At 38.9% G+C, this 24,334-nt stretch overlaps 1 protein-coding gene across 1 annotated transcript in view; it reads right to left on the bottom strand.

Moving 5' to 3' along the window:
* Positions 1 to 23,374, bottom strand: part of LOC123747296 (Golgi to ER traffic protein 4 homolog) — a 25,889-nt gene extending 2,515 nt beyond the window's left edge. Inside the window, exons 1-7 of the mRNA XM_045729392.2 lie at positions 23,226 to 23,374; positions 17,748 to 17,826; positions 10,253 to 10,347; positions 7,591 to 7,727; positions 2,932 to 3,070; positions 2,442 to 2,588; positions 417 to 568 (exon numbers count right to left, since the gene is read on the bottom strand). Coding sequence (XP_045585348.1) covers positions 417 to 568; positions 2,442 to 2,588; positions 2,932 to 3,070; positions 7,591 to 7,727; positions 10,253 to 10,347; positions 17,748 to 17,826; positions 23,226 to 23,335 — 859 coding nt within the window. The 5' untranslated portion in view covers positions 23,336 to 23,374. The remainder of the gene's footprint in view (positions 1 to 416; positions 569 to 2,441; positions 2,589 to 2,931; positions 3,071 to 7,590; positions 7,728 to 10,252; positions 10,348 to 17,747; positions 17,827 to 23,225) is intronic.
* Between the last annotated feature and the right edge of the window lie 960 nt (positions 23,375 to 24,334).

Below are 24,334 nucleotides of genomic sequence, written 5' to 3'. Positions count from 1 at the left end.
AAAACTCGGCGACTGATGGCACTGATCAGTGTATGATAGCTTCAGGTAGCTGATGGGGCTCTCCCCAGAAAAATCATGTGGATCAACAGTAATTTACAAACAAATATATTTAAAAAAAAGTTTACAAAAATATCCTTATTCGAAATGTCATTTTCTTTACACTTAAAACTACTACACATTGTTAGAAAAGATAAATCTCTATAATATAACTCAAAAGAAATTCATCTTTGCATTATATATGATCAAGAATAGAAAATACAGCAAACTAAATAGTGGACAGTAGCTTAGAAAACTCAAGCATGTGTTTTACCACTGACAGAAAAAGCATGGCAGACTATACCATGACATATTTTTCCCCAAATTGTAAAGCAATAAAACTAAATTTTTCTCAAATCCCAAACATTGCGATTTCTTACCAAAAATTCCCCCTGGACCATGCTGGGGTCTGGGTGCTGGTAAATTGAAGAAGAGTTGTCCAATGCGATCCAAGTACTCACGGTAGGTAGGATCTCTCTTTAAACTAGGTTGATACTGTTCACACAAGACTGTAAAGTAGGCCACCTTCCCACTGCAAAATACAGTAAAAGTATCACTTACAAACATAATATACAATATTCCCATATGATCAATCCCCACGCTGCAAAAGTTCAACTTTGTTTCTAACAAAAATTCAGCACGTGTGGGGTTTTCCACGTACAGTAGGGCCTCGGTAATTCAAAGTCAGGTAATTTGAAAATCCAAGTACTGTAATGAAGAGCATTTATCATTTTACAAACAACAACAAAATTTTGGGGGAATACTATTTCATGCGCACCGGGTGAATGTCACAATAAACTCGGTGCATCACGGTGGTTAAGCAGGAATTGATGGATACAAAATGTGATAGACATCAGTCTAGATTTAATTACAATGATATCACTTTGGAATTTATTAGCACATTGCCTCATTAAAAACTAGGCCTCTATGAACAGTGGAATGATAACGGCTTCAACATTCCACTCCCACACCCTCTCCCGTCCACCTAACTTGATCGGAGGATCAAGCTCTAAGTATCAATCCCTTCATAAATCAAGAGTAATATTTCATTAACAAATATCTAAAAAAACAAAAAATTAACAACAATGCAGAGCACGATACTTACCACATATGAAATCCAGTTTGTGAGAAGGACTGGCATTAACACTGTATTAATAAAACATTTTCCAATGTTACCTTTCTGATCATAATTGGCTAATAATACTTTGGTATATTTGCAAACTTTAGCCAAGTCTAGCAGAGTACAGGGTAAGAATTGTTCCAGGTGTCTTGGGAGCTACATTACAAGAACATTATCTGAAATTAGCTAATTTCATAGCTGAACAAATTCTGCATTTGTTGGGTCTCTACCATGAGTGAACAGCACTTACACAACATCAGCCTCATCCGCTTCATGGCATCCAGCATTTATGACACGTTTGACCATTTTTGGATGTATATCGTTAAGTGATTCTCAAAAATCAACATAGTCATTCTTACATTCTATCTAGTGTTCATCCAGCATGCATTTAATGTTGTCCGAATCACTTCATGCCACGCAGCATTAATGTTGGCAATGGCACTCGTGATGTTGTATGACACTACTCATATATTGTTTGTATACCATTAGCCATTTGTCTACAATATGTTGCATTACTTGAGGCATGTAATATGCCTAAAACTTACTTCTTTTTTTTTTTTGGCATCTTGATCCATAGTCTATATCAATTTTTTTTTTTTTTTTTTTTATGGGGGGGGGGGAAAGATTCCACCCTGACATATTCTCTGTCTCTTTCACTCTGAAACCCAGCTAACACGCAAGGTAATCACAACGTTATTTTTACTATTGTTACTTTGACGCACCATTATAATAACATTGTGTATGTGTAATGAACAGCTGAAAATCTGTTTTAAGACATTCTGGAAAATCAAACTTCTATTTCAGCCTCACAGGAGTTGTTGGGAGTCACAACAGGAACCAATCCTATTAAAGGGGAACACTGGGGCTAACCCCAACCTGCCTATGATGGTCATCTACACTAATGTCATGTTCAGAAATGTTTGGTTAGGTTAGGCAAAAGAAACTGCCATCCAACCTCAGTCAACTTGGTCAACCACATTCCCGAGAAGTGAAACAAATTTTCCCACAAGAAATAATGTAAATTTAATTAATCCGTTCCACACACCCAAAAATATTAACTTGAAAATACATTTTATACATGTTCTCATTAAAGAGAACAACCAAATAATAGCTTTATGTCTATTTTTAAACTGCCATCAGCCCTACAAAACACCATATACTGTACAATAATATTATTCTAAAACAAGTATTAAGTTCAAGGCTAATTTCTCAACTGGGAATACCCAAATAACTACATACAAATCAGATCACAGAAGCATTCGATATGTAATTCTTTGGAACTCGCCTTTCAATAGTTGAAAGCAGAAGCCACAAAAAGTTCAGAAGGGGCAGGAGAAAAGGTGGCCCACGCTGCTTAGTGATGTTTGGGTGTTTTTTGGTGTAAGTCTCAAACACCTCTGATGCTGCCACCTTTTTCTGCAGACACAAATACCTGAAAAACAAAAAGAACACAAATCTTGCTAATCCGTTTTTTCTTCTGTTGAAATAACATTGTTGCACAGCATCTACTTACTCTGCAATACATACAAACATTGTCATTTCCCTGTTTCCAAAAATACAAAATACCCAGATACCAGAAAAAAATGTTTTTCTCCCTTACTCCTACTCTGTCTACAAAAATCTTTAAAAATTTGATGGAAGCTATATTAGGAGAGCTACCATTCATACCTTAATATTTCCCATGCTCTATGGGTGGCTTTCACACTATCCATTTGTCTTAAAAAATTCCTCTCAAAACACAAAAGCAAAAAAACACTATCAATACCAGTACTTACTGAAGGACGGCCTGTGTAAGAAAGAGATCCACTTCTGAAGGGTAGCCTCTTAATAAATGAAGTTCCACCAGCATGTCCGCACAGCCACCTCCATCCTCTGACCGCAGGTAGTGGTATCGTGCTGACCCATAGTTTTTCTCTATACAGTGAAGCAAAATTATTACCAAATACGGCACAAATTGATGCCATACTTAAAGATATACAAAATCAAAGCTACTCTTGCACGCTTGAACAATTACTTGGGTAGGGTTGCCTGTATCCTAACGGCCACCCTTGTCTGGCCACCTGAGCCTAAGAAAACCTATAGCCCCTGCATTATTTGACATATCAAAACAACAAAAATGACAGGAACTCTTAATATATACTCTAATAACATATTGAAATTTGAAAAGTGTGTAAAAGATACAGTTAGAATAAATATAACTTTTGGTTTTGCATGGTAGTGAAAATATTTTCATAGTAAGAAAATATGAAGAAAAATATTGTTTGATCATCAAACTGAATATTATATTATTATTATATATATTTTTTTTTTAAGCGGCAGTAAACTCCTTAAACTGAAGAATGGCGAGATTAGACATCTAGAAAAATACACTATGGATAAGGAAGCTATGTGGCCGCACACTGGTGTCACAGGAGCCTAAGTGCCAGTCTTGCCAACTGGGCAGACTGAATCTTTCTAAATCAATTGAAAATGCAATGACAACATGCTGACAAAGCATGCTACCTTATACATTAATGTCAGATCTGAATGCTCAATGGTTTTACAAGGATCGAACCCACAAACATGGGGTGGCCAATTCCAGTATCTACATGGGGCAGAGAAGTCAGCCACCAGTCAGGGCAGCATAAAGAACACATATATCATGTGTCATACACCTTAGGAAAGTGTAAGGTGATGAAATTAGGCGAAGGGAGCAGGAGGCTGAACACAAGGTATCATCTGGGAGGAAAAATCCTGCAAGAGTCAAATAGAGAGAAGGATCTGGGGGTTGATATCACACCGAACCTGTCCCCAGAGGCCCACATCAAAAGAATATCATCAGTGGCAAATGCTAGACTGGCCAACATAAGAACTGCCTTTAGAAACTTGTGTAAGGAATCTTTCAGAACCCTGTATACCACTTATGTAAGACCAATCCTGGAGTATGCAGCTCCAGCCTGGAGTCCATACCTAGTTAAACACAAGACAAAGTTAGAGAAGATTCAGCGGTATGCCACCAAGGCTCGTCCCAGAACTGAGAGGATTGAGCTACGAGGAAAGGCTAAAGGAGCTGAACCTCACATCCCTGGAAAACAGAAGAGTAAGGGGAGACATGATAACCACCTACAAAATTCTCAGGGGAATTGACAGGGTGGACAAAGACAAACTCTTCAGCACGGGTGGGACACGAACAAGGGGACACAGGTGGAAACTTAGTACCCAGATGAGCCACAGAGACATTAGAAAGAATTTTTTCAGTGTCAGAGTAGTTAATAAATGGAATGCACTAGGAAGTGATGTGGTGGAGGCTGACTCCATACACAGTTTCAAATGTAGATATGATAGAGCCCAGTAGGCTCAGGAATCTGTACACCAGTTGATTGACAATTGAGAGGCGAGACCAAAAAGCCAAAGCTCAACCCCCGCAAGCACAATTAGGCGAGTACAATTAGGTGAGTATATATCATGTGATACATAATGCTGATTATAAAGTTTGAAAGGCATACACTGATAAATGGGCCTTATCTTGAGGTTATCTCAAGATGATTTCGAGGCTTAGCGTCCCCGCGGCCCAGTCCTTGACCAGGCTTCCTTTTTGTTACACACCCCCAGGATGCAACCCGTAGCAGCTGTATAACTCCTAGGTACCTATTTACTGGCAGGGGCATCAGGGTGAAAGAAACTCTGCCCATTTGTTCCAGGGATCAAACCCGGAACCTCAGGACTACGAATCTGAGGCGATGTCCACTCAGCTATCAAGCTCCTGACAGTCTGGAAGAAAACCCTGAATGTGCATAGATGGTCCTTGCATACTTCCCTAGGGCTACCTAGGGAAGGTAGCCCTAGATGCATGCAGCCCGAGTACACCAGAACACCTGGCCACCGCACCACCCCTCACAGCTGGCACAACCACACACGGTAAGATCCAGACAAGAGAATGAGGCCAGAGGTAACATCTGCTCTATATGACATCAGTTGACGAACTGCCTGTGTCAGTGCTTGGGCCGGCTGGGCGGGGCCCTCTCCCCCTCCCAGGGAAGGGGGGTCCCTAATGAGCGGCCACGCTAGTTGAGTAGATATTTGCTTGTTTGTCGTTTCTTCTTGGGCGGTTTTTGGGCTCTGTTCGTGATTGGGTTGCAATGTTTTACCAGTATGGGTTTGTAATGATTTACCTACCTTTCTAGGTGATAATATAAGGTAGGTGATAATTACCTACCTTTCTGGTCGATGGCAGACATGACTACTCTCAAAAAGTGTAGTGTTCATAAGCCATTGCTCCCCGTGCCTCTCTGAGGGAACCAGGTTCTGGCTCGTGGTTTCCGGAAGGCACAAACTCCAGTAACTGATGCTCTAGACTAATATTGCAGATATCAGTCCATTAGCTTCAGGGAACTGACGGGGTTCCCCCTCAGATAGATATTCGTACCGTTATTCCAAAGATATAATTCAGCTTAAGGTCCAAGATATTGTCACACTAGAAGAGACGAAACTTGAAAATATTTTAAATGAGGTCATATTCCCAAGGGACTACTTAATTTGAAGATGTGACAGAAAATGTTGAAAGGGTGGAGGTGTGACTTTTCTGGTGAAAGAACACCTGAAGGTAAGAGATGTGTAAGGAATTATTTAGAACCTTGTATACCACAGATGTCAGACCAATCCAGGAATATGTAGTTTCAGTATGGAGACCATATATAGTCAAGCACAAAACTAAATTGGAGAAGGTTCAAAGGGATGCCACCAGACTAGTACTTGAGCTGAGGGGCATAAACTACAAAGAAAGACTACAGGAATTAAATCTCATGTCGCTGGAAGACAAAAAGAGTTAGGCAAGACATGATCACCACATACAAAATTCTCAGCAGAATTGATAAAGTCAATAAGGACAACTTATTTAACAAGGGTGATACTCGCACAAGGGGACACAGGTGGAAACCAGGTACCCTAATGAGCCACAGAGACTAACAAATGGAATGTAGTAGACAGTGATGTGGTGGAGGCAGACTCCATACAAAGTTTCAAATGTGGATATGATAAGAGCCCAATAGGCTCAGGAATCTGCACACCAGTTTATTTACAGTCGAGAGGTGGGACCAAAGAGCCAAAGTTCAACCCGTGCAAGCACAATTACCAGTAGGCGAGTACACACACTGGAATACCACTAGGTGAATTAATGTATTTTTCAATCACCAAACTGCTTATACTTTCATTATACTTTGTCCTTGTTTTTTTGTTGTTTCTTTCATGTCACTCTCCAGCTATTAATATCTAGGCAATATTTTACCTTTACACACATTTTTATTACTAAGTGCATTCAAGTGCCATTTATTTCCCTTTTGTGGCAGTCAAACCAACATTAGGAATTCTTTAACAGAGAATCCTAAACACTTGAATGAAGGTGTTTTACATTTAGACTAAGCTATTATTTTCATAAAATTTTCAAGCAGAATATGCAAATTCGCTAAATATTTTCAGAAGGCTTTAGTAGACATTCGTACATGGATGGATATATTTTTCCATCTATGTATGAATGTCCAAAACATCCAAAAATATATACATATTTTTGGTCAAGAGAATGATTTGCCAAATTTATAATTTTAATTTTCACTAATTATGCACTTCTACTGTGAATACAGAGTACAATGACAGTGCTTGTTTGTTAACTAATAAGAATATCACTAATTAAAGTAAATAAATAATAATAGACAATGAGTCGCAATAACATGGTTAAAGATATGATGACCAAACTACACATCAGAAAAGGAAGAAAACAAAATTGTTTCGGTTCATTCTGGACCATTACAAAGTATTGTAATAACTTTATAATGGTTCAGGATGGACAGAAACATCATCATTTCTTAATTTTCTGACTTGTGCTTTGGTAATCATAAATAATATATTCAAAACTGGTATAAATTTTATAAAATCATTGCACATTTCAACAAAGAAACAGCTGTATTTTTTAATGATAAGGTTTATACAGTGGTACCTCAATGCAACGAATCTCGATTCTGCGAATACTTTCCAGGCCTTGTTGCTTAGGATGTTGGGACAGAGTTCACAGACGTGGAAAACTTACTCATCATATCATAGGTTAAAAATGAAATCATTTCCTTAGTGAAATCAGTCCATAGAGCATGGGAAATATTAGGGTGCAAATGATACCTGTTAATATGGCTTCAATGACGTTTTTAATGGTTTCCATACATGGAAGCAAAATTAGAAGAGAGAACTGGGGCCTTGCAAAAGCCATAGAGCAACATTTAAAACCAAATTCTATGGTTTGTTTTCATTTGAGATTTCCCTGTTTTTGTTCACAAATATGGGCCTCCTGGAGTCATCTCCGGTTGCAATGAATCCTTCACTGCAACGAATTTGGTATGGTCCCATATAGTTCGTTGAATAGAGGTTGCACTGTACTATGAATGTATCCATCAGAGAAAATATATCATTACCTTTCCATAATGTCTGTGCAAGAAGTTGATGCAATCTTGGGTGGCCAAGTTTGTGCGTCTCTCCACATGACCACTTCACTGCTCGAACTAGATACTGATGACGTTCAGGTGTTCCATGATTTAAGAGACTAAATAAACTGAAAAGACAATTTCATATACTGTAATTTTGTATTGCATTTTCCATTAACTTCATTTATGAACTAAGGGCACACTTGAGCATAATAAAGGTGACCAGTTGTCTTAGACCAGCAGTGAACAACACACTATGCCATCGGTCACCAACCTTTCGTAGCTCACGGATCACCAAATTCATAATTTTAAATCCTACAGACCACTAATGTGAATCTAGCAGTCAACCAAACAAGAAATGATAGTTATTAAAGTCAAACTATTTAACGCCATTAAATATAAACAGTTAAAGAAAATAGTTACATACAATATACACAAATATTCGCGGAGCACTGGTTGGCGACCACTGCTCTATACTGTACTACCGTATACAGAATATTACCTGGTACCAAGGCACATACCACATATATAACATCAAGTAGAACAATCAATCTATTGTAAAAATACACTTTGGAAATTATAAACTTCTCATTGTCATTAAGAGTTAGTTTCCAGAGAAACCACTAAAATTAATACAATTTAATGTTTTATTTGTTTATAATTTACTCCATCATCCTCCATAAGGGGGCCTCGTAGCCTGGTGGATAGCGCGCAGGACTCGTAATTCTGTGGCGCGGGTTCGATTCCCGCACGAGGCAGAAACAAATGGGCAAAGTTTCTTTCACCCTGAATGCCCCTGTTACCTAACAGTAAATAGGTACCTGGGAGTTAGTCAGCTGTCACAAGCTGCTTCCTGGGGGTGGAGGCCTGGTCGAGGACCGGGCCGCGGGGACACTAAAGCCCCGAAATCATCTCAAGATAACCTCCAAGAAAATACAAATTAACAGAGCAAGCCCATATGGAATACCCCAACAAGGCTGCCACCAATACATAACACCACCAATAAATACAGCCTACCAAAACCCTCATGAATCACACCTGAACCTTGTACTAAACTTAACAACCCAAAACATACATCTTAAAACAATTATCAAATGCAGCAGAGAAAATGTAATAGAATTGACATGGTAAAATAGCACAGTGAAAGATACTTAACAATTCTTTTTTTTTTTTTTGTTATGTGCCACTATGTATGAATAAAGGTGAACAGACAAGTGCCAGAAATATAGAAATATTACTATAGAATATAGGTGTGTAGTGAGAAAAGTGTGAGGCAGAAGATGACATGGATCAGTTATTTACAGTTCAACAGATAAAGAAAACATGTGAAAAGAAGAGCAATGTGTGCATAGTTTTTAATGATATGGAGACAGTATATAACACACAGTATATATAGAAGCTTCTGAAGTGATGAACATACATTGAGGAGATGGTCTTGTCAAATTATGTTAAGTGAACTTGGACTAAAGTAATAGCAGTAGAGAGAGACAAGGAAATTGTGTAAAATAAATGTGAAGAGTAATGAGTCATAATCTGTTTTGAGACTTCCACTCTCCTAGCTCAACACGAGGCAAAACTTGTTTAGTGACAACTTATTTTGTCATGTTGTCCAGGTCCATATATTCACTAAAACCTGGTTAGTCCAATTTCTGCTTGAAAACATCCACTTTCATTCTAGCAATATTTCTTATACAGGAATTGGTGGAAAGAGGTTGAAGACCTATGGACCTCTGATGTTCAACATATTCTCCAACTGTGCCAAGCATTAAGGCACTCAAACTTGCTCCACCCCCCCCACCCACAGCTGGCTCCAAGGGCGGGGTAAATGCCGAGCAGCAAAAACCCCTACAGAAATGGTTCCCGAATGCACCAGGGAAGAGAACCCTAACACGCAAGGGCAGTACTCACAGGGTGCCTAGGGAAAGATGCCACTAAGCGCATAAAGTACCAAGCCCCAATACGCTTGAGGACACCTGGCCACCACACAACAACACTGCAGATGTCTCCACGAAGGTAAAACACTGCCTTGAAAATCGAGGCCAGAGAAGACGTCTGCCCCGGAGCACATTAACAAACGAACTGGAGTTTTAGGTAGCCGGCACGGGGGAGGGGAGGTCTGCACAGACGAGTGATGCGGTGGAGTGTGACCTATGCTTGTTTCCATGGGATTGGAGGGAATTCTGCCTCGCTTTTTTCTTTTTCTTTTTTGCCATTTTCTTACCATGTGGGGTTTGTTTAGTTATGCCTACCTTTCTGGGTGCCTAACCCCCAGACAATGGCAGATAAACATAACCCCTCAACTACAAGGGGGGTTTTCCAGGGCCATTGCTCTGAGGGGGCCAGGTTCTGGCTTGTGGTCCCCCAGTAGGCTGAACTCCATACTCTAATGCCCAGGTCTAATGTATCCCACATTAGCCCAATAGCTCCAGGTAGCGATAGGGGCTCCCCACAGAAAACATGGTTGGATGCGATGTATTTAGTGTGAAAGGTATGTATATTAGATGGGGGTCACCAATAATATCTTCAACTTTCTGTGCTGCATTTCTATCTTATCCAAGCAAATACCTACCACTACATGAAAAAGATGAACAATGTAGTAATAATAATAATGATGAAGGAAAGCTACATAATGTTTACCATATATACAACTTACTTGGCTATTTGAGTTATCTGTTCTTCTGTTGGTTCTGTTTTGGACTTCTCAAGCACATCCAGCATTAAAAGAGCTAGGTCTGCACCACTTGTTTGCTGTTGAATGAGCAGTCAATGAGCATTTTATTAAGTACTATTAAAAACAAATGAACCAAGACAGGGTTCCAGTACTGTATACAGTAAATTACATTTAAAACCCCATTCTCTTCACTCAAGCACGATGATAATACTGTACACAAATAGAATCAGAAGATACACACACTTCAAATGAGCAGAAAGACACAAATAAGTATTATTTATACCTTAATTAACATAAGGAAATGATATGGATGAAGCATAACACAGCAATGGGTACAAAACACATTTACATTGACCATCATTCCAAAGAGGAATAGTGAGGGACCAAGAACAATTTATCCTTGTTTTAACTTGTCTATCTTCAACCATCATATAATTAATCAAAATACTGTAAACAAATCCTTCAATTAATAATATCTAGGTAAGAAAAATTTAAGACGAGATGGAACAAAGAAAGGCGAAAATCGCGCCAAGCCACCCAGCACTGCTACCAAGAAGGCAGCTACAAAAATATGACAGGAAGAGACCCGCTAGAAATGTGTCACAATGACAACAATGGCCTTAGAGTGGAGCACCTGCAAGGCAGAACAGTTCACCACTTCCAAGAGAACAACCAGATATTTTGTCCACTTGGAAGAGTCAGCCACTGTTGACTTCAGTGACAACAGACTGTAGAACATCTGACTATGAAAGGCAGCAAAGGAAAAATGGCAGTGAAGCCCGAGTCAACAAGGTACAGTATTGTATGGCACTCAACTAAATTCCAAAAGTAGACAGAGCCACAGCAGGTGCATGAGAATGGACATAAACCTTATTTTCTTGGGCTTGAAGTGTAAACTGGTCACTCATCAGAGATACCTTGCCAGCAGAAAAACCCAGGTACGAAGACCAGGAAAACACCAATCCAGACGGAAGAAATGCAAAAACTGATTCAACTCCGGGTTAGGTGAAAACAGCTACCACCAATGCATGCAACCAGGAATATAGCAATAGAGAACAGAAGCTACCATGTCTTCACTGAGTAAAAAAGAACACTCAAGGGATGACTGAACACTACATGTAAAAACAAGATGAGGACCCATCAATGACTGGCCACAATGCCAAGGAAGGCAGATCACATGAAGGTACTGTCCATGAGCACAATCGACAAACAATACAAGCAAACCTGTGGAGCCAAAACCAAAGTACCAGAAGTCTAGCAACAACCAGAAGAGACCAGACCAACTGGTATTGGGGAAAGCAAAAACCAGAGTACAGGCAGAAAGGAACCAAACTATGGAGACTAAGAACAAAAGTATAGCAGAGCACCAACTAGTGAACGAAGAAGTGCAGCCTCTGGAAGAAACACCTGGACCAGGAGCACCAAGGAATGCCAGTCACAAACCACCAGTCAAGATCCGTAGTACACAGAACACAGCACACATGGGAGGAAGAAGATATTACAGAACAAAACCCTAAAGGTCAAAGAGGGCAGTAGGGACATAAGAATTACAGGGCAAACAGAAAAAGCACTCGAGACCACTCAGGAAGGTGAAACATGGCCACAAGGGAGGAATGAAGGACCCACACATAAAAATCACAAAGCCCAGTGAGAAGATCACACAGGAAAAAAGTGGGTTGCCACACATCCTCTCGAAAGCCCAACAAGGAAACCAAGCTCTTCCCACAAACAGAAAGCAAGACACCAAACAAGGCCAGGGGCAGCAAAGAAGGAACAATGTTCTAGAGGCCGAGAACAAATTCAAACAAGACTGAACCCATGATAGAACTAAGGTGAACTTTCAGCAACCAACAAGAAACTAAATCCATCATCCAAGAAAAACAAGTACTGAATGTAATGAAACACTTCTTTCTGTTGGGTCCTTGGAGACTTCCTGTTGTCAGCTTCCTGGCTAGTTCTGTCCAGTTTGATCCACACTAGGCCTTGAAAGTGGCTAATATCTGATAATGTAACTATTCAGTGGCTTATTTGCCCAAGTGTTGATAGGGTATACCAAGAACAATGTAATCGATTGAATATTTAGTTTACACTTTTCAAAATAGTATGAAACATTGTAATTTATTACGGAAAGTTATGGAAGCAATGTGGCAATATCATATTCAGGAGTGAGCAGCCCAACAGCCAATTTTTAACATCAACACTCCACTGTGAGAGATGGAAAAGTGTGGTTGTTGACTGCTGGCTCATAATTTGTCAGTTTAGTAATCTTACAACTTACTTGTTTAGGATATGCTTAAGTTAACAAGGTAGTTATGTTTATTAATAGTGAATTAGTGAACTCGCAAGTGTGTTTGCAGGGATTAAGCTTTGGCTCTTTCGTCCCGTCTTTTAAGTGTGTGTTAACGAAACTGCATAAACCCAAGTGGGGATTAATTTATGGGTTGTTTGATTTTGGTGAATTAATCATTGTGAATTCCTTGTCATCAGGTGGCTGGTTGCCATAATTATTTAATCTTGACTATCACTGTAACAATTGTGCTCAGTAATGATTTGCTGGTGCATTTTTGCTATGTTTTTACATTACTGCACTATTAATTCTTCTACATCTTCTTTTAGCTATTTGTTTCTGTAATGAATTTTTCGCACTGTTATAGTTATATTGACTGAACATTTGCCATGGACTTTTAGTTATTCGTTAACTTCTAAGATCATATATTTTGTTTAGTTTTAATTTCCTCAGCCTATGCTCAGGTAGGGAATGTCACAATGGCTGCATTTGACAAGGGATTTGACATAAGACTTATAACAGGCCACAATGCTTAAATGATTACAGACCCTGGCAACAATAGGGCACAACAGAACCAAAATGGTGAATAGGTGTAGCCAGAAAAAAAGGCAGTTTCAGACAATGGAACCAAAGGTCCAGAAGCCATAATTGAACCAGCCAAAAGGGAACCAACAGGATGTAAGCATGCCCCCCCCCCCCCCCACACAGTGAAAAAATATATATGAACTACTTGGGAGCAGATGAAGAGTGGAAGCATGGACTTTAGAGAAGATATGAATTCATAGAGCAAGCCACGGTGTGGCAAACATGCCAAGCACAAGACAACCCACCGAGAACCCAAAGGAACACATGGCACAAAATCTCCATCCCAAAGCAAAGGAGAAAAATGAGCATAAGGGGAGGGTAGATGCTGACAGAGCCGTGAAGCCCTGCAACAGAACTTGTGGGGTGAAGGGAAAATAACACCAGGATAACTGAGCAAAAGTATCAACCTGGGACAAAATAAAAGGAGCCAAAAATCCCAGCTCACACATCGCTAAGCATCTACCTAGAATCCAGGAACCCGGCAAGGTGCAGGAGGAAGAATCGCCTGAAGAAACACACAGAAACCAGCCGATGGCAAACAAAGGAGCAGGTAGAGCCCCACTGGAATGCAAAATCTCACAGCCCTGCCCAATATAGCAAGGGAAGGTTGAGAAGAGAGAAGATGGAGGAGCAGCAAGAGCACACAAGCAAAGACCCCCCCACTAACATGCAGTGCAGAGACTGAGCATCAGATAGAACCGGGAATCCAACAAAACCGCTCGAGAAAAGGAAGGAAACTCAACAGAATCACTGTACAGACCAGTGGCTGAACTAAAGAAATACTGTACAGATTAATGGATAAGCTGAAGAAGCATTATGTGCCAACCAAGAAACAATTATACCATGCCCAGAAGCAGAAAATGCAAAGAAATCAGCATGAACCACAGTAATATCAGTATAAAAACCAGATTAGCATGTCAGGCAACCAGGAACCCAATTAAATCCAGACAGAAAAATCCGAATCCTGGCCAGCAAACGAAGAAAGACAAGATGAAAGAAATCCCATAAATGAAACCCATTATAAAGCAGAAAAACAGAGCAGAACCCACAGAATGGCCTCAAAAGTGGTACAAAGGGAAGTCAGCAAGTTGCCATTCTGGGTCACAGGGAAATGAAGGAAAGACCCCAGACCACAACCATCCATCAAGAAAATGAAGCTGGTTAAGCATGTTCTAATGGGAAACTCTCCCAGTGGTGCAGACAGTGAAGGTAACAGACAAACAAATCTCCAGGACCGGATGAAGTTTTTGCCGGGGTGCTTTGGGAATGCAAGGAGCTTTGCGAGCCACTGTTGCCATATTTAATAAATCAATGGAGTCAGGCAGAGTGTCGGAGTCATGGAAGGTTGCTGGTGTGGTGCCGGTTTTTGGGAAGGGAGCTGGATCACTTGCGTCAAATTACTGTATCGATCAATTAGCCTAGCATATGTTGTGGAAGGGTTGGTTGAGTCGATGGTTGCAGATGCAATTCTCATCTTGGGAAACATGAATTAATAAATGATTCTCAACATGGTTTTACAAATGGCCGTTCATGTTTAACAAATTTGCTATCTTTTTATTCCAGCATAGTTGAGGCAGTTGATAGTGGTAAGGATTGTGATGTGTACTTGTCTTTAGCAAGGTTTTTGATACAGTGCCACATGAAAGACTGACTAAAGAGATAGAGGCTCATGGTATTGGGGGTGCTATACTTATTTGGATTGGGGCATGGCTATACCAAAGAAGGCACAGAGTTGGTGTAGATGGGGTTAAGTCAGAGTGGGAAAATGTTGTAAGTGGAGTGCCTCAAGGCTCTGTCCTTGGACCTCTGTTTGTAATATATATATAAATGATTTAGATTCGGGTTTAAGTAGCAACATTTGCAAATTTGCTGATGATACCAAAATCGGTAGGGAAATAAACACGGAAGACGACTCACTGTCACTTCAAATCGATCTAAATAGGGTTTTGAAATGGTCAAAAGATTGGCAGATGCAGTTTAATGCTGATAAATGTAAAGTTTTAAGGTTAGGTAATGATGATAGAGTTACAAGATATGAGCTAGATGGTGTTGAGATTGCGAAGTCGGATTGCGAAAGGGATCTGGGAGTTATGATTAGTACGAATTTAAAACCAAAGGATCAATGCATGAATGTTTGTATTAAGGCAAATAGGACACTGGGATTTATTAATTGAAGCATTAGTAACAAGACACCTGTTGCTATTCTTTAGCTATATCTTGTTCTGGTTAGGCCTTATTTAGATTATGCAGTTCAGTTTTGGTCGCCGTACTATAGAATGGACATAAATTCACTCGAACATGTCCAGCGTAGGATGACAAAGTTAATTCCCCAAATTAGAAACCTGTCATATGAAGAGAGATTAACAATTAAATTGCATTCACTGGAAAGGCGAAGAGTTAGAGGTGACATGATAGAGGTTTACAAGTGGATGAATGGACATAACAAAGGGGGATATTAATTAACACTTTGCCGCTTTGGTGACTTCAGCGGTGTCAACAATATTTCTACTGATTACGCTGGCGTGCTGCGCTCAAGAGTCACGAGAAAAAATATTTGTATAAATTCCATTTATTATCCGATCTACTTGGGGATAGTTTACAAAAGTTTGCCATGAAATTTACGTTTTCTCTAATAGTCGAACAGCTTATTTAGGAGAACGGCGTGGCAGTGAATCATCGTGGTAAAACAATTTTATTATTGACGCGACAAGTATAATCGACGTAGTTTTTATATATGTTGCCTTATGTGACCGTTTATACTTATGTTCTTCTAGAACATTCTATTGCGAACACATTGGTACAAAAATTAAATACGTACATCGAAAAATAATGTCAGGACAGTGAATTGAATATACACTTTTCAATGCGGGTTTCGCCGATATGCCGCCGCGGGTAACACTTCGGCCAATTCCCACACTGTTTTGGGTGGGCTGCGACATTGATTCTATATTTATATGCATATGTCTGTGTAGAGAATTTTATTGCGATTTCAGTGATACCAAAATTAACACTGTAGCACAACTGTGGGCTTCACAACCATGAAGAGAGTGGAAACATTTTGTTGCTGTTTGGCGCTCTCGGCTAGTGATCTCAATAGTTTTTTATTTGGTGTTGATATGCCTTATGCTTTGGCGGCATTTTATAGGCATGTTCTTATAGACAATTCTATTGTGAACACAGTGATACCAAATTTAAATACGTACGCCTACAATTAGTGTCACAACAGTCAAAAAAGTATACACTTTTCGGTCTTGCCGCGTAAGCGCTCGAAACGCCGAAAGCATCTAGGGTATGCTTTTTTTTCAATAGGCCGGCAGCGTCAAAGTGTTAATAGGGTATTAAAAGTATCAGCACAAGACAGAACACGAAACAATGGGTGTAAATTGGATAAGTTTAGATTTAGGAAAGACTTGGGTAAATACTGGTTCAGTAACAGGGTTGTTGATTTGTGGAACCAATTACCGCGTAATGTGGTGGAGATGGAGTCCCTCGATTGTTTCAAATGTGGGTTGGACATGTATATGAGTGGAATTGGGTGGTTATAAATAGGAGTTGCCTCGCATGGGCCAATAGGCCTTCTGCAGTTACCTTTCTTCTTATGTATCCCACCCAAGTGGAGGCATGGAAGAGGCGATAAGAATGATCACTGGTATGTAGCAAGACTAATAAACATCTCTTACACTCTAAATCAGGAAATGCAGGCTTGGCATGCTGGGTTCACCCTGAGCCACAACAAAGACTGTGAAGGCTTTCCAGGTCTTAAAGGTAAAGACCATGGGAACTTTACAGGACCTGAAGGCAAAGACCAAGCAGGGATCCCATGAACAGGAGCTACTCATCGAAAGTAGAAAAAGCATCTAACACAATTTAAATGACAAATGTGGCTGTTAAAAGCATCAGCAGTATTCCATATAAACCAACAAGTGCACTCCTGTGCACCCCAGAGAAGAAACATCCCAACCACACCCCACCTCTGTGCCATGCAGAGAGGTCACCGATCCATGCAACAATATAAAAATAATTGTGAAGCAAATACTAAAAACTGGAACAATGCACAAGTAAATGGGGCCCAACAGGGCAAAGTCAAAAGGATGGCCAACACTTATCTGTAAAACTCCAGGACCCAAAGGATATTAGATAATGACTGAAGTTGCACCGGGTGACTGAATGAAGTGGGTATCTGTGAGCTCTTGAAGCCACCACCTGGTGGTGGGCAGTTGGACTTAGAAAGTGAGCCACTTAACAACTGGGTGGATCATTTGCCAAGCTGTTGCCTTATCTTGCTGTTTGTTTTATTTCACTTTACCTTTATAGTGGCTGCAATCTTTGAGAGGGTGATCACCGATTCCCCTGCTTTCTGCACCTGTGAGGGGGTGCCAGGTTTTACCCTCATGTGCCTGGAAGGCTTTTATTGACTTGCAAGGGCTTGGTGTATCTGGATAGGTCAGGAGCTAACAAAAGCAGCTAGCAACTGGAAGCCACCTCAGAGTGTCCTCACAGAAAACTTAAGATACTATTGTTATGGAAAAAAAAACAATGATTCTCTCTTAATAATAAGGCAAATAAATACATTCCACTACAAAATGTTAACAAACATATTCTTACTTGATCATGAATTAAAAGAAGTGATGCACCATCATATAAGAGATCTAGAACCTCACTGTACTTCTGTTGACTGCAGTATCTGTATTAAAAAACCATGTGTAAGATACCTTCAAAATACATTACAATCTTTTATGCATTTCTAATTAACATCATATAACTTAATGAAAAGTATATAAATACATGAAATCCACATACACCATAATGTATGTGCAGTATGGTGTATGTATGTGCAGTATGGCACATACACCATATTGTATGTGCATATAGCATACTATTCATTACCACCATTATAACTTGTTTCCCCACTTTCTTCATGTTGGGAGACAATGGCAGGGAAAAAATTGCCAAAGTACAGATACCAGTACTGAATAAGAAAAGGTCAGATATTAAAAATGACACCAGTCTTCACATCATCATATATACTGTATGTAACATCACAGAAATCTAGCACTTACAAGGTAGCCCTGGAACCCTTTGTTTAGCTGTTCTCCATACTCTGTTTAGTGAAGTTTATGGTTTAGTGTATGACCTGCTTGACCTGCTTGATGGGGTTCTGGGAGTAGTTCTACTCCCAAAGCCCAGCCCGAGGCCATACTTGACTTGTGAGAGCTTGGTCCATCAGGCTGTTGAATGGAGTGATCTGCAGGCCCACATATCCACCACAGCCCAGTTGGTCCAGCCTGTCTTAAAGAAATCTACCTAGTTTTCTCTTGAAGATGTCCACGATCATTCTGGCAATATTTCTTATACTTGCTGGAAGAATGTTGAACAACCATGGACCTCTGATGATTATACAGTGTTCTCTGATTGTGCCTATGGCACACCTGCTCTTCATTGGTTCTATTCTGCATTTCCTTCCATATCATTTACTCCGGTATGTCGTTATTTTACTGTGTAGATTTGGGACCTGGCCCTCCAGTATGGAGAAGGTTCCAGTCTAATATATTTACATATCACATAGGAAGTCTGAAGACTACAAGGCAGCCCAGCCTGTTATTCCCAATATTCTCATTAGTATAAATGTAAAACAGGTGGTATTAAACATTAAGAGCTAGGTTTGTCGTTTTCACTAAAGGCATACCATCTTTCATAAAGTAAGAGGCTGAATCTGAAAGCTGCTCATTGTAGACAATTACTGTATATATTTGATGGCCCTGCCCAGCCTGCAAGTCAACAACAATGCCAAAACTTTTAACCAAACCAAGCAGAGATAACCCCCCACCCCCCCCCTCCCAAACCCCATGAACAGAGGAACTGGTAAAGTTGACATTTTACATCTAAAAGAATTGATTAACCTGTAAAATCTAATCTCCATCTGCCTGGTGTACCTCTCAGCATGGTGCAAAGACAAACAATGAGGTTGGAATCATGGCCCCCAACAGATGGAGTTCAGATTTAAAATCCAACACAAGTAAGAATAGATGAAACTACAGACGACCTATTGGCTCAAACGAGAAAACTCGTACAGTATTTATATCCACGGAAACTCATTCATATACTGTATTGTACATGTCTGACTAATGCTTGAAATAATCTAGCAATACCCTGTGTATTATGCTATCTGGAAATTTGTTCCATAAATAAACAACCCTATTTTCAACCCAATGTTTACCAATATCTTTCTTGTATCTAAACTTATCCAACTTACATTATATACATTGGTTTGTATTCTATTTATATATATATATATATATATATATATATATATATATATATATATATATATATATATATATATATATATATATATATATATATATATATATATATATATATATATATATATATATATATATATATATATATATATATGTAATTTATAAATTATATTATATATATAATATATATATAATATAAATTATATTATATATATAATATATATAATATAAATATATAATATATATATATAATACATAAAATATTATATATACTTACAATGGGGCCTCGACTTCTGATGCTAATCCATTCCCAGAGACGGATTGGAAGTCGAAGCGAATTTTCCCATAAGAAATAAAGGGATTTGAATTAATCCATTCCCCACCCTCAAAAATATTAACATAAAAATACATTTTATACTGAATACAATGTTTTTTTCTAACTACAATACAGTACCAAAGTTACAGTTACCTTTATGAGGGCTCTTGATGGCTTATGGAAGATGGTGATGGGGGAGGAGGAGAGTTGTTACTGTTTGGAAGGGGAGTTCCCTTCCATTATCACATCAGGCAGTTATGTTTTCTCTGGGGTACTCTCTCTCTCTCCTACGTTTTGCCTGAATACCACTAGGACCTGGTTGTGGTTCAGTGCTTGTTTGTCTCACTACAAATTTGTCAAGAGACATTTGTTTTTCCCTTCGTTTTAACATTTGTCTGTAATGATGCATCACAGTGTCATTGAATAGGTTAAGGCAATGACCTACTGCAGCTTGATTTAGGCGAGTTGTTTCAGCAAAGGTTTGCAATTCTTCCCATGCTGCACACATTTTCTTAATTGTTGAGGAAGAGACATTCTGTACTCTTGTTTCTGCTCTATGGTCATCCATATATGGGTTTTCATATGTTGAGCCTTACCACTGACTTTCCTGGGACTCATGGCGTGATGTATAATAAATACTTTAATGTTCAAAATGCAAAAAAACACAACAAAAACGGAATTTCTTATAGGCGCAATCGTCACTAAGCGGGCAGCTGTAGTAAACTGAGGCAGGTCAGCCACGTGACTGGGAACCACGCGCTCGGTCAACCCGAACGTGTACCAACAAATATCGGATGTCGAGTCGCATTTTTCGATGAAATTTACATCGTAACTTGAAATTATTGTAAGAAGGGGCAATCGTATGTCGAGGTGCCACTGTATGTATGTATGTATATTATATGTATATTATATATATATATATATATATATATATATATATATATATATATATATATATATATATATATATAATATATATATATATATATATATTTTATATCATATGTAAATAAATAAATATATATTATATCATATGTAAATAAATAAATATATATTATATATATATATATATTATATATTCCTGCTCTATTTTGTATCTGCAAATTTGTAAATGGGACTGTTCAATCCCGAGTCTAAATCATTTATATATTTGATTATCAACAGAAATCTTAGGACAGAGACCTGTGGCACTACTTATAACGGTTTCCAACTCAGTAAATCCATTTATGCTAACACCGTTTTCTTTGAAATAATCAAGCCCTAATCCAATTTAGGATAACCCCACCTCCAATACCACGTTTTTCTAATTTTCTAATACAACTCTCCTGAGAAACACTTTATGTTTTACGAAAGTGAAACATAAAGAATGTTACAAGTGATTCCACTATCAATTGCTACAAATAAACTGGACTGTATTGAAAAGAAACAAGAGAAAACATGTTAAACACAAATGGTCCTTGGTAAAACCAAGTTGTGAATTCTTTATTAATCTATGTTATCAAGATGTAAACAAATGCCTTTTGTGGTTTCCTACTTTAAAAAAAAAAATTATGATAAACATTAAGTTAATTGGACGATAGTTCAATACAACTAATTTACTGCATCCTATTTTTAAATCACCACCAAATTTGCAACCCTCCACAATTCAAGCACCCTGATTGACTCAATCATTTATTAAATATTCAAGACAATAAGCTACTCTTTACATTCTTCGAGCACCTTGGCACCTTGGCACCATGGTATTCATCTACTACTTTTACTACTACTACAGAAGAGGCTGATCACTGAAAAGAATCTGTATTGTTACCAGACAAACCATATGCCAAAATAAATCAAGAAGGCCTCCACAAACTATGGGGAAAAAAATGAGGTCAAGTAAATCCAGACATTCAACTTTTTGAGCGAGTGCTCTTACTTGCCGAATCATTCTAAATACAATTAAACGAGTGAAATATTCTCCATACATCCTTACCTTTGTAATCTAACAACTGTAGGATTCACCAGAACAAGAATGAAATTAAGTATGCACTCAGAAAGAAAGTGACCCTCTAGGCAAGGTAAACTTACTAATACAAACAGGTATTAAGGCTAAACATCTCCCAGCTGTAATATTTACAATTTGGTTGATTACACCATTGCTGAAGTAGTAACCCTAAGGATAAATGCTGTGGTAAATGATGTCGTTTATAGAAGAAACAGGAAATAACATTTTCTGCCTGTAGCTAGTAATCCTTATACTCGCTCCATTATCTCTATCTTAATCGCGTAACTAATTAGTACTAACTACACAAGCTATAATCCTATCCCTAATTACAGGTAACAGTTCTCACATCCTCCTATCCTAGTAGAGAAAGGTGAGGGGGTAGTCACCAAATATAAGGAAGCGATACGAGAATAGATAACAGTACAATTTCCAGTCAAGAATGTTGCACTCGGCGTAGAAAGTTCTAATCGTCTCCAAGACGCTACAGCTTTGACACAGAACAGGCAGCAGACTAGGACCGCATTGAGCTACAACGCTCTCCCACATAGAGCTCTGCGTCTCCAGCCACACTCAGCTCTCTGCTCTGCTCCAAGCTCCATCTCAACGTCTACGACACTGCTGTATCCAGGACTACTAAATAAATATGACTCACTAAACACTGTATCTAACCTACCCAACAACATAACAATCATACGTTACATGCCCTAAAGTAAAATTTATAGTAGCACGTTGGCAGCCCTTGATCATCTGAACTTACCTAAAACCATACTTTACCTAAGTATACATTATCTAACCTATCCTTACCTAATATAATAAGCCTATGCAAATGGTGAACGAGCCTCAAAACGAAAATTAAGATATTGGTTCAACATGCAATACAGTAAAACTATCGAGTTTTTACACTGCTACAGTACCTCAGTTCCATTATACAAACTTCTACAATTTAATAAAAGATCAATTTTCTACAAAAAAAAAAATACAATTTAAAACATTCCCGGGGAAGGCTTGCATGTCTTACTCTCAGTGCATTATAAGAAACTGACATGGAGTGTATGAAGTATTCATTAACTACTACATGTGAGCGAAGTAGCCACACCCTATTTTAACCAAATTCACAATTCACTTTAATAAGACTTTAGTCTTTACATATATACATCAAGAAACATAACTTGCAGCTCACATAATTAACCCCACATGAAGCTAAGGGAACAGCTTGACTTACCAGGATGGTCTGCCTCAGGACCTTCTTCACCTGTGAACAATAAATGTTGTACCATCCTGTGTGGTGGTCTGAGTGGTGCGCCTCCAGCTGCCTTCATCTCCACCTCTACCTTCTCTTATTACCCTCACGCGTCAAGTATTCAACTCACAGGATCATTTTCGTGTGCTTTCCACCCCCAACTATGATTATTTCCAGCACCCCATGACGCAACTCTTGGTCCAGCAGTGTGGAGGCCGGAGCCGCGCCGACTCCTCACTACACTCAACACAATATTATGTCATTATTTCTACAGACGAACCTGAAGTACAACGTTCTGTACATCTGATGAGCTTCATAATATCTTCCTTCTTCTACCGAAGATTTTAATTTATCCAAGACTCGAGCTATGCCTCTGCTGCCCTGTGCCATGTTGACAAACGCTAGCACTTTACTGTATACAAATAAACCTTCAACAAACAATATAAACTAATTCTTTTAGAACGAAATAATATTAAAGCAAATGAAATAATACAAGAATTATTGGTTAATATAAACTAAAGTTCTGGATGCTAAAGAAACTATGGTTTTAATGATCTAAATTTTATTGTATATTAATTATGAATTCCAATAATATCCAGAGCGAACCTTTGGTGCTTACGCCTATTATCCCAATGTTTGTAAAATGTCACAATGATACATGTGACTTTCTAAGCCAAGGAAACTCCTCACTACAGCTAGACATTACTATAAGGAAATATTTAAGCTTGAGAGGCATTATAATTGTGTCAAATCGTCAGAAATATATCAGTTGGGGTTCTAGAACTTTCGCGCGCGCACCAGCATGTGGTCCAGCAGGGAAATACAGTTTAATTATAGATCTATTTTCTTATGCCAGGTTTGTAGGCCTACAGCTAGTACAGAAGGTATCGTAAGAACGGTCATATTTAAGTATACCGCCGACTTCATTTTCGTTATTGGCTTAATTTGAATTTACCTGAATTTACCTGAGGGCCACTGTCTTTCAAGTGGCCTCAACGAGGACAGGAAGCCAGTAGCTTCCGATCGAAGGTCTCCAATTTGTCTAGCTGGTGGGACGTGTTCCCTGAACTCCGTTTAGTGTGTGCTGGTGGGAACATGTCCCACCAGTTAGTTTAGTTCATTTATTATGCACCCCATATCCATCTTGTGGGCGGTAGTGGAAAGGGTTACAGAGGCACAAAATGGGCTCAGGGACTGAACCCCACAATTCATTTAGCTAAGCATGTTACAATCTTGATGAACTAGTTACAAAATTCAATGCACGTCATCAATGGGCTCGAGACCTACCTCAAAGTAAAGTTTCTAAATTAAGCAACTGACATATGTGAATGCAGGCGATGAGTCACAATAACGTGGCTGAAGTATGTTGACCAGACCACACACTAGAAG

Source organism: Procambarus clarkii, chromosome 94, assembly GCF_040958095.1.
Source record: "Procambarus clarkii isolate CNS0578487 chromosome 94, FALCON_Pclarkii_2.0, whole genome shotgun sequence".
In the NCBI taxonomy this organism is placed as follows: domain Eukaryota; kingdom Metazoa; phylum Arthropoda; class Malacostraca; order Decapoda; family Cambaridae; genus Procambarus; species Procambarus clarkii.
This window is presented reverse-complemented; position numbering and strand designations above follow the sequence as displayed.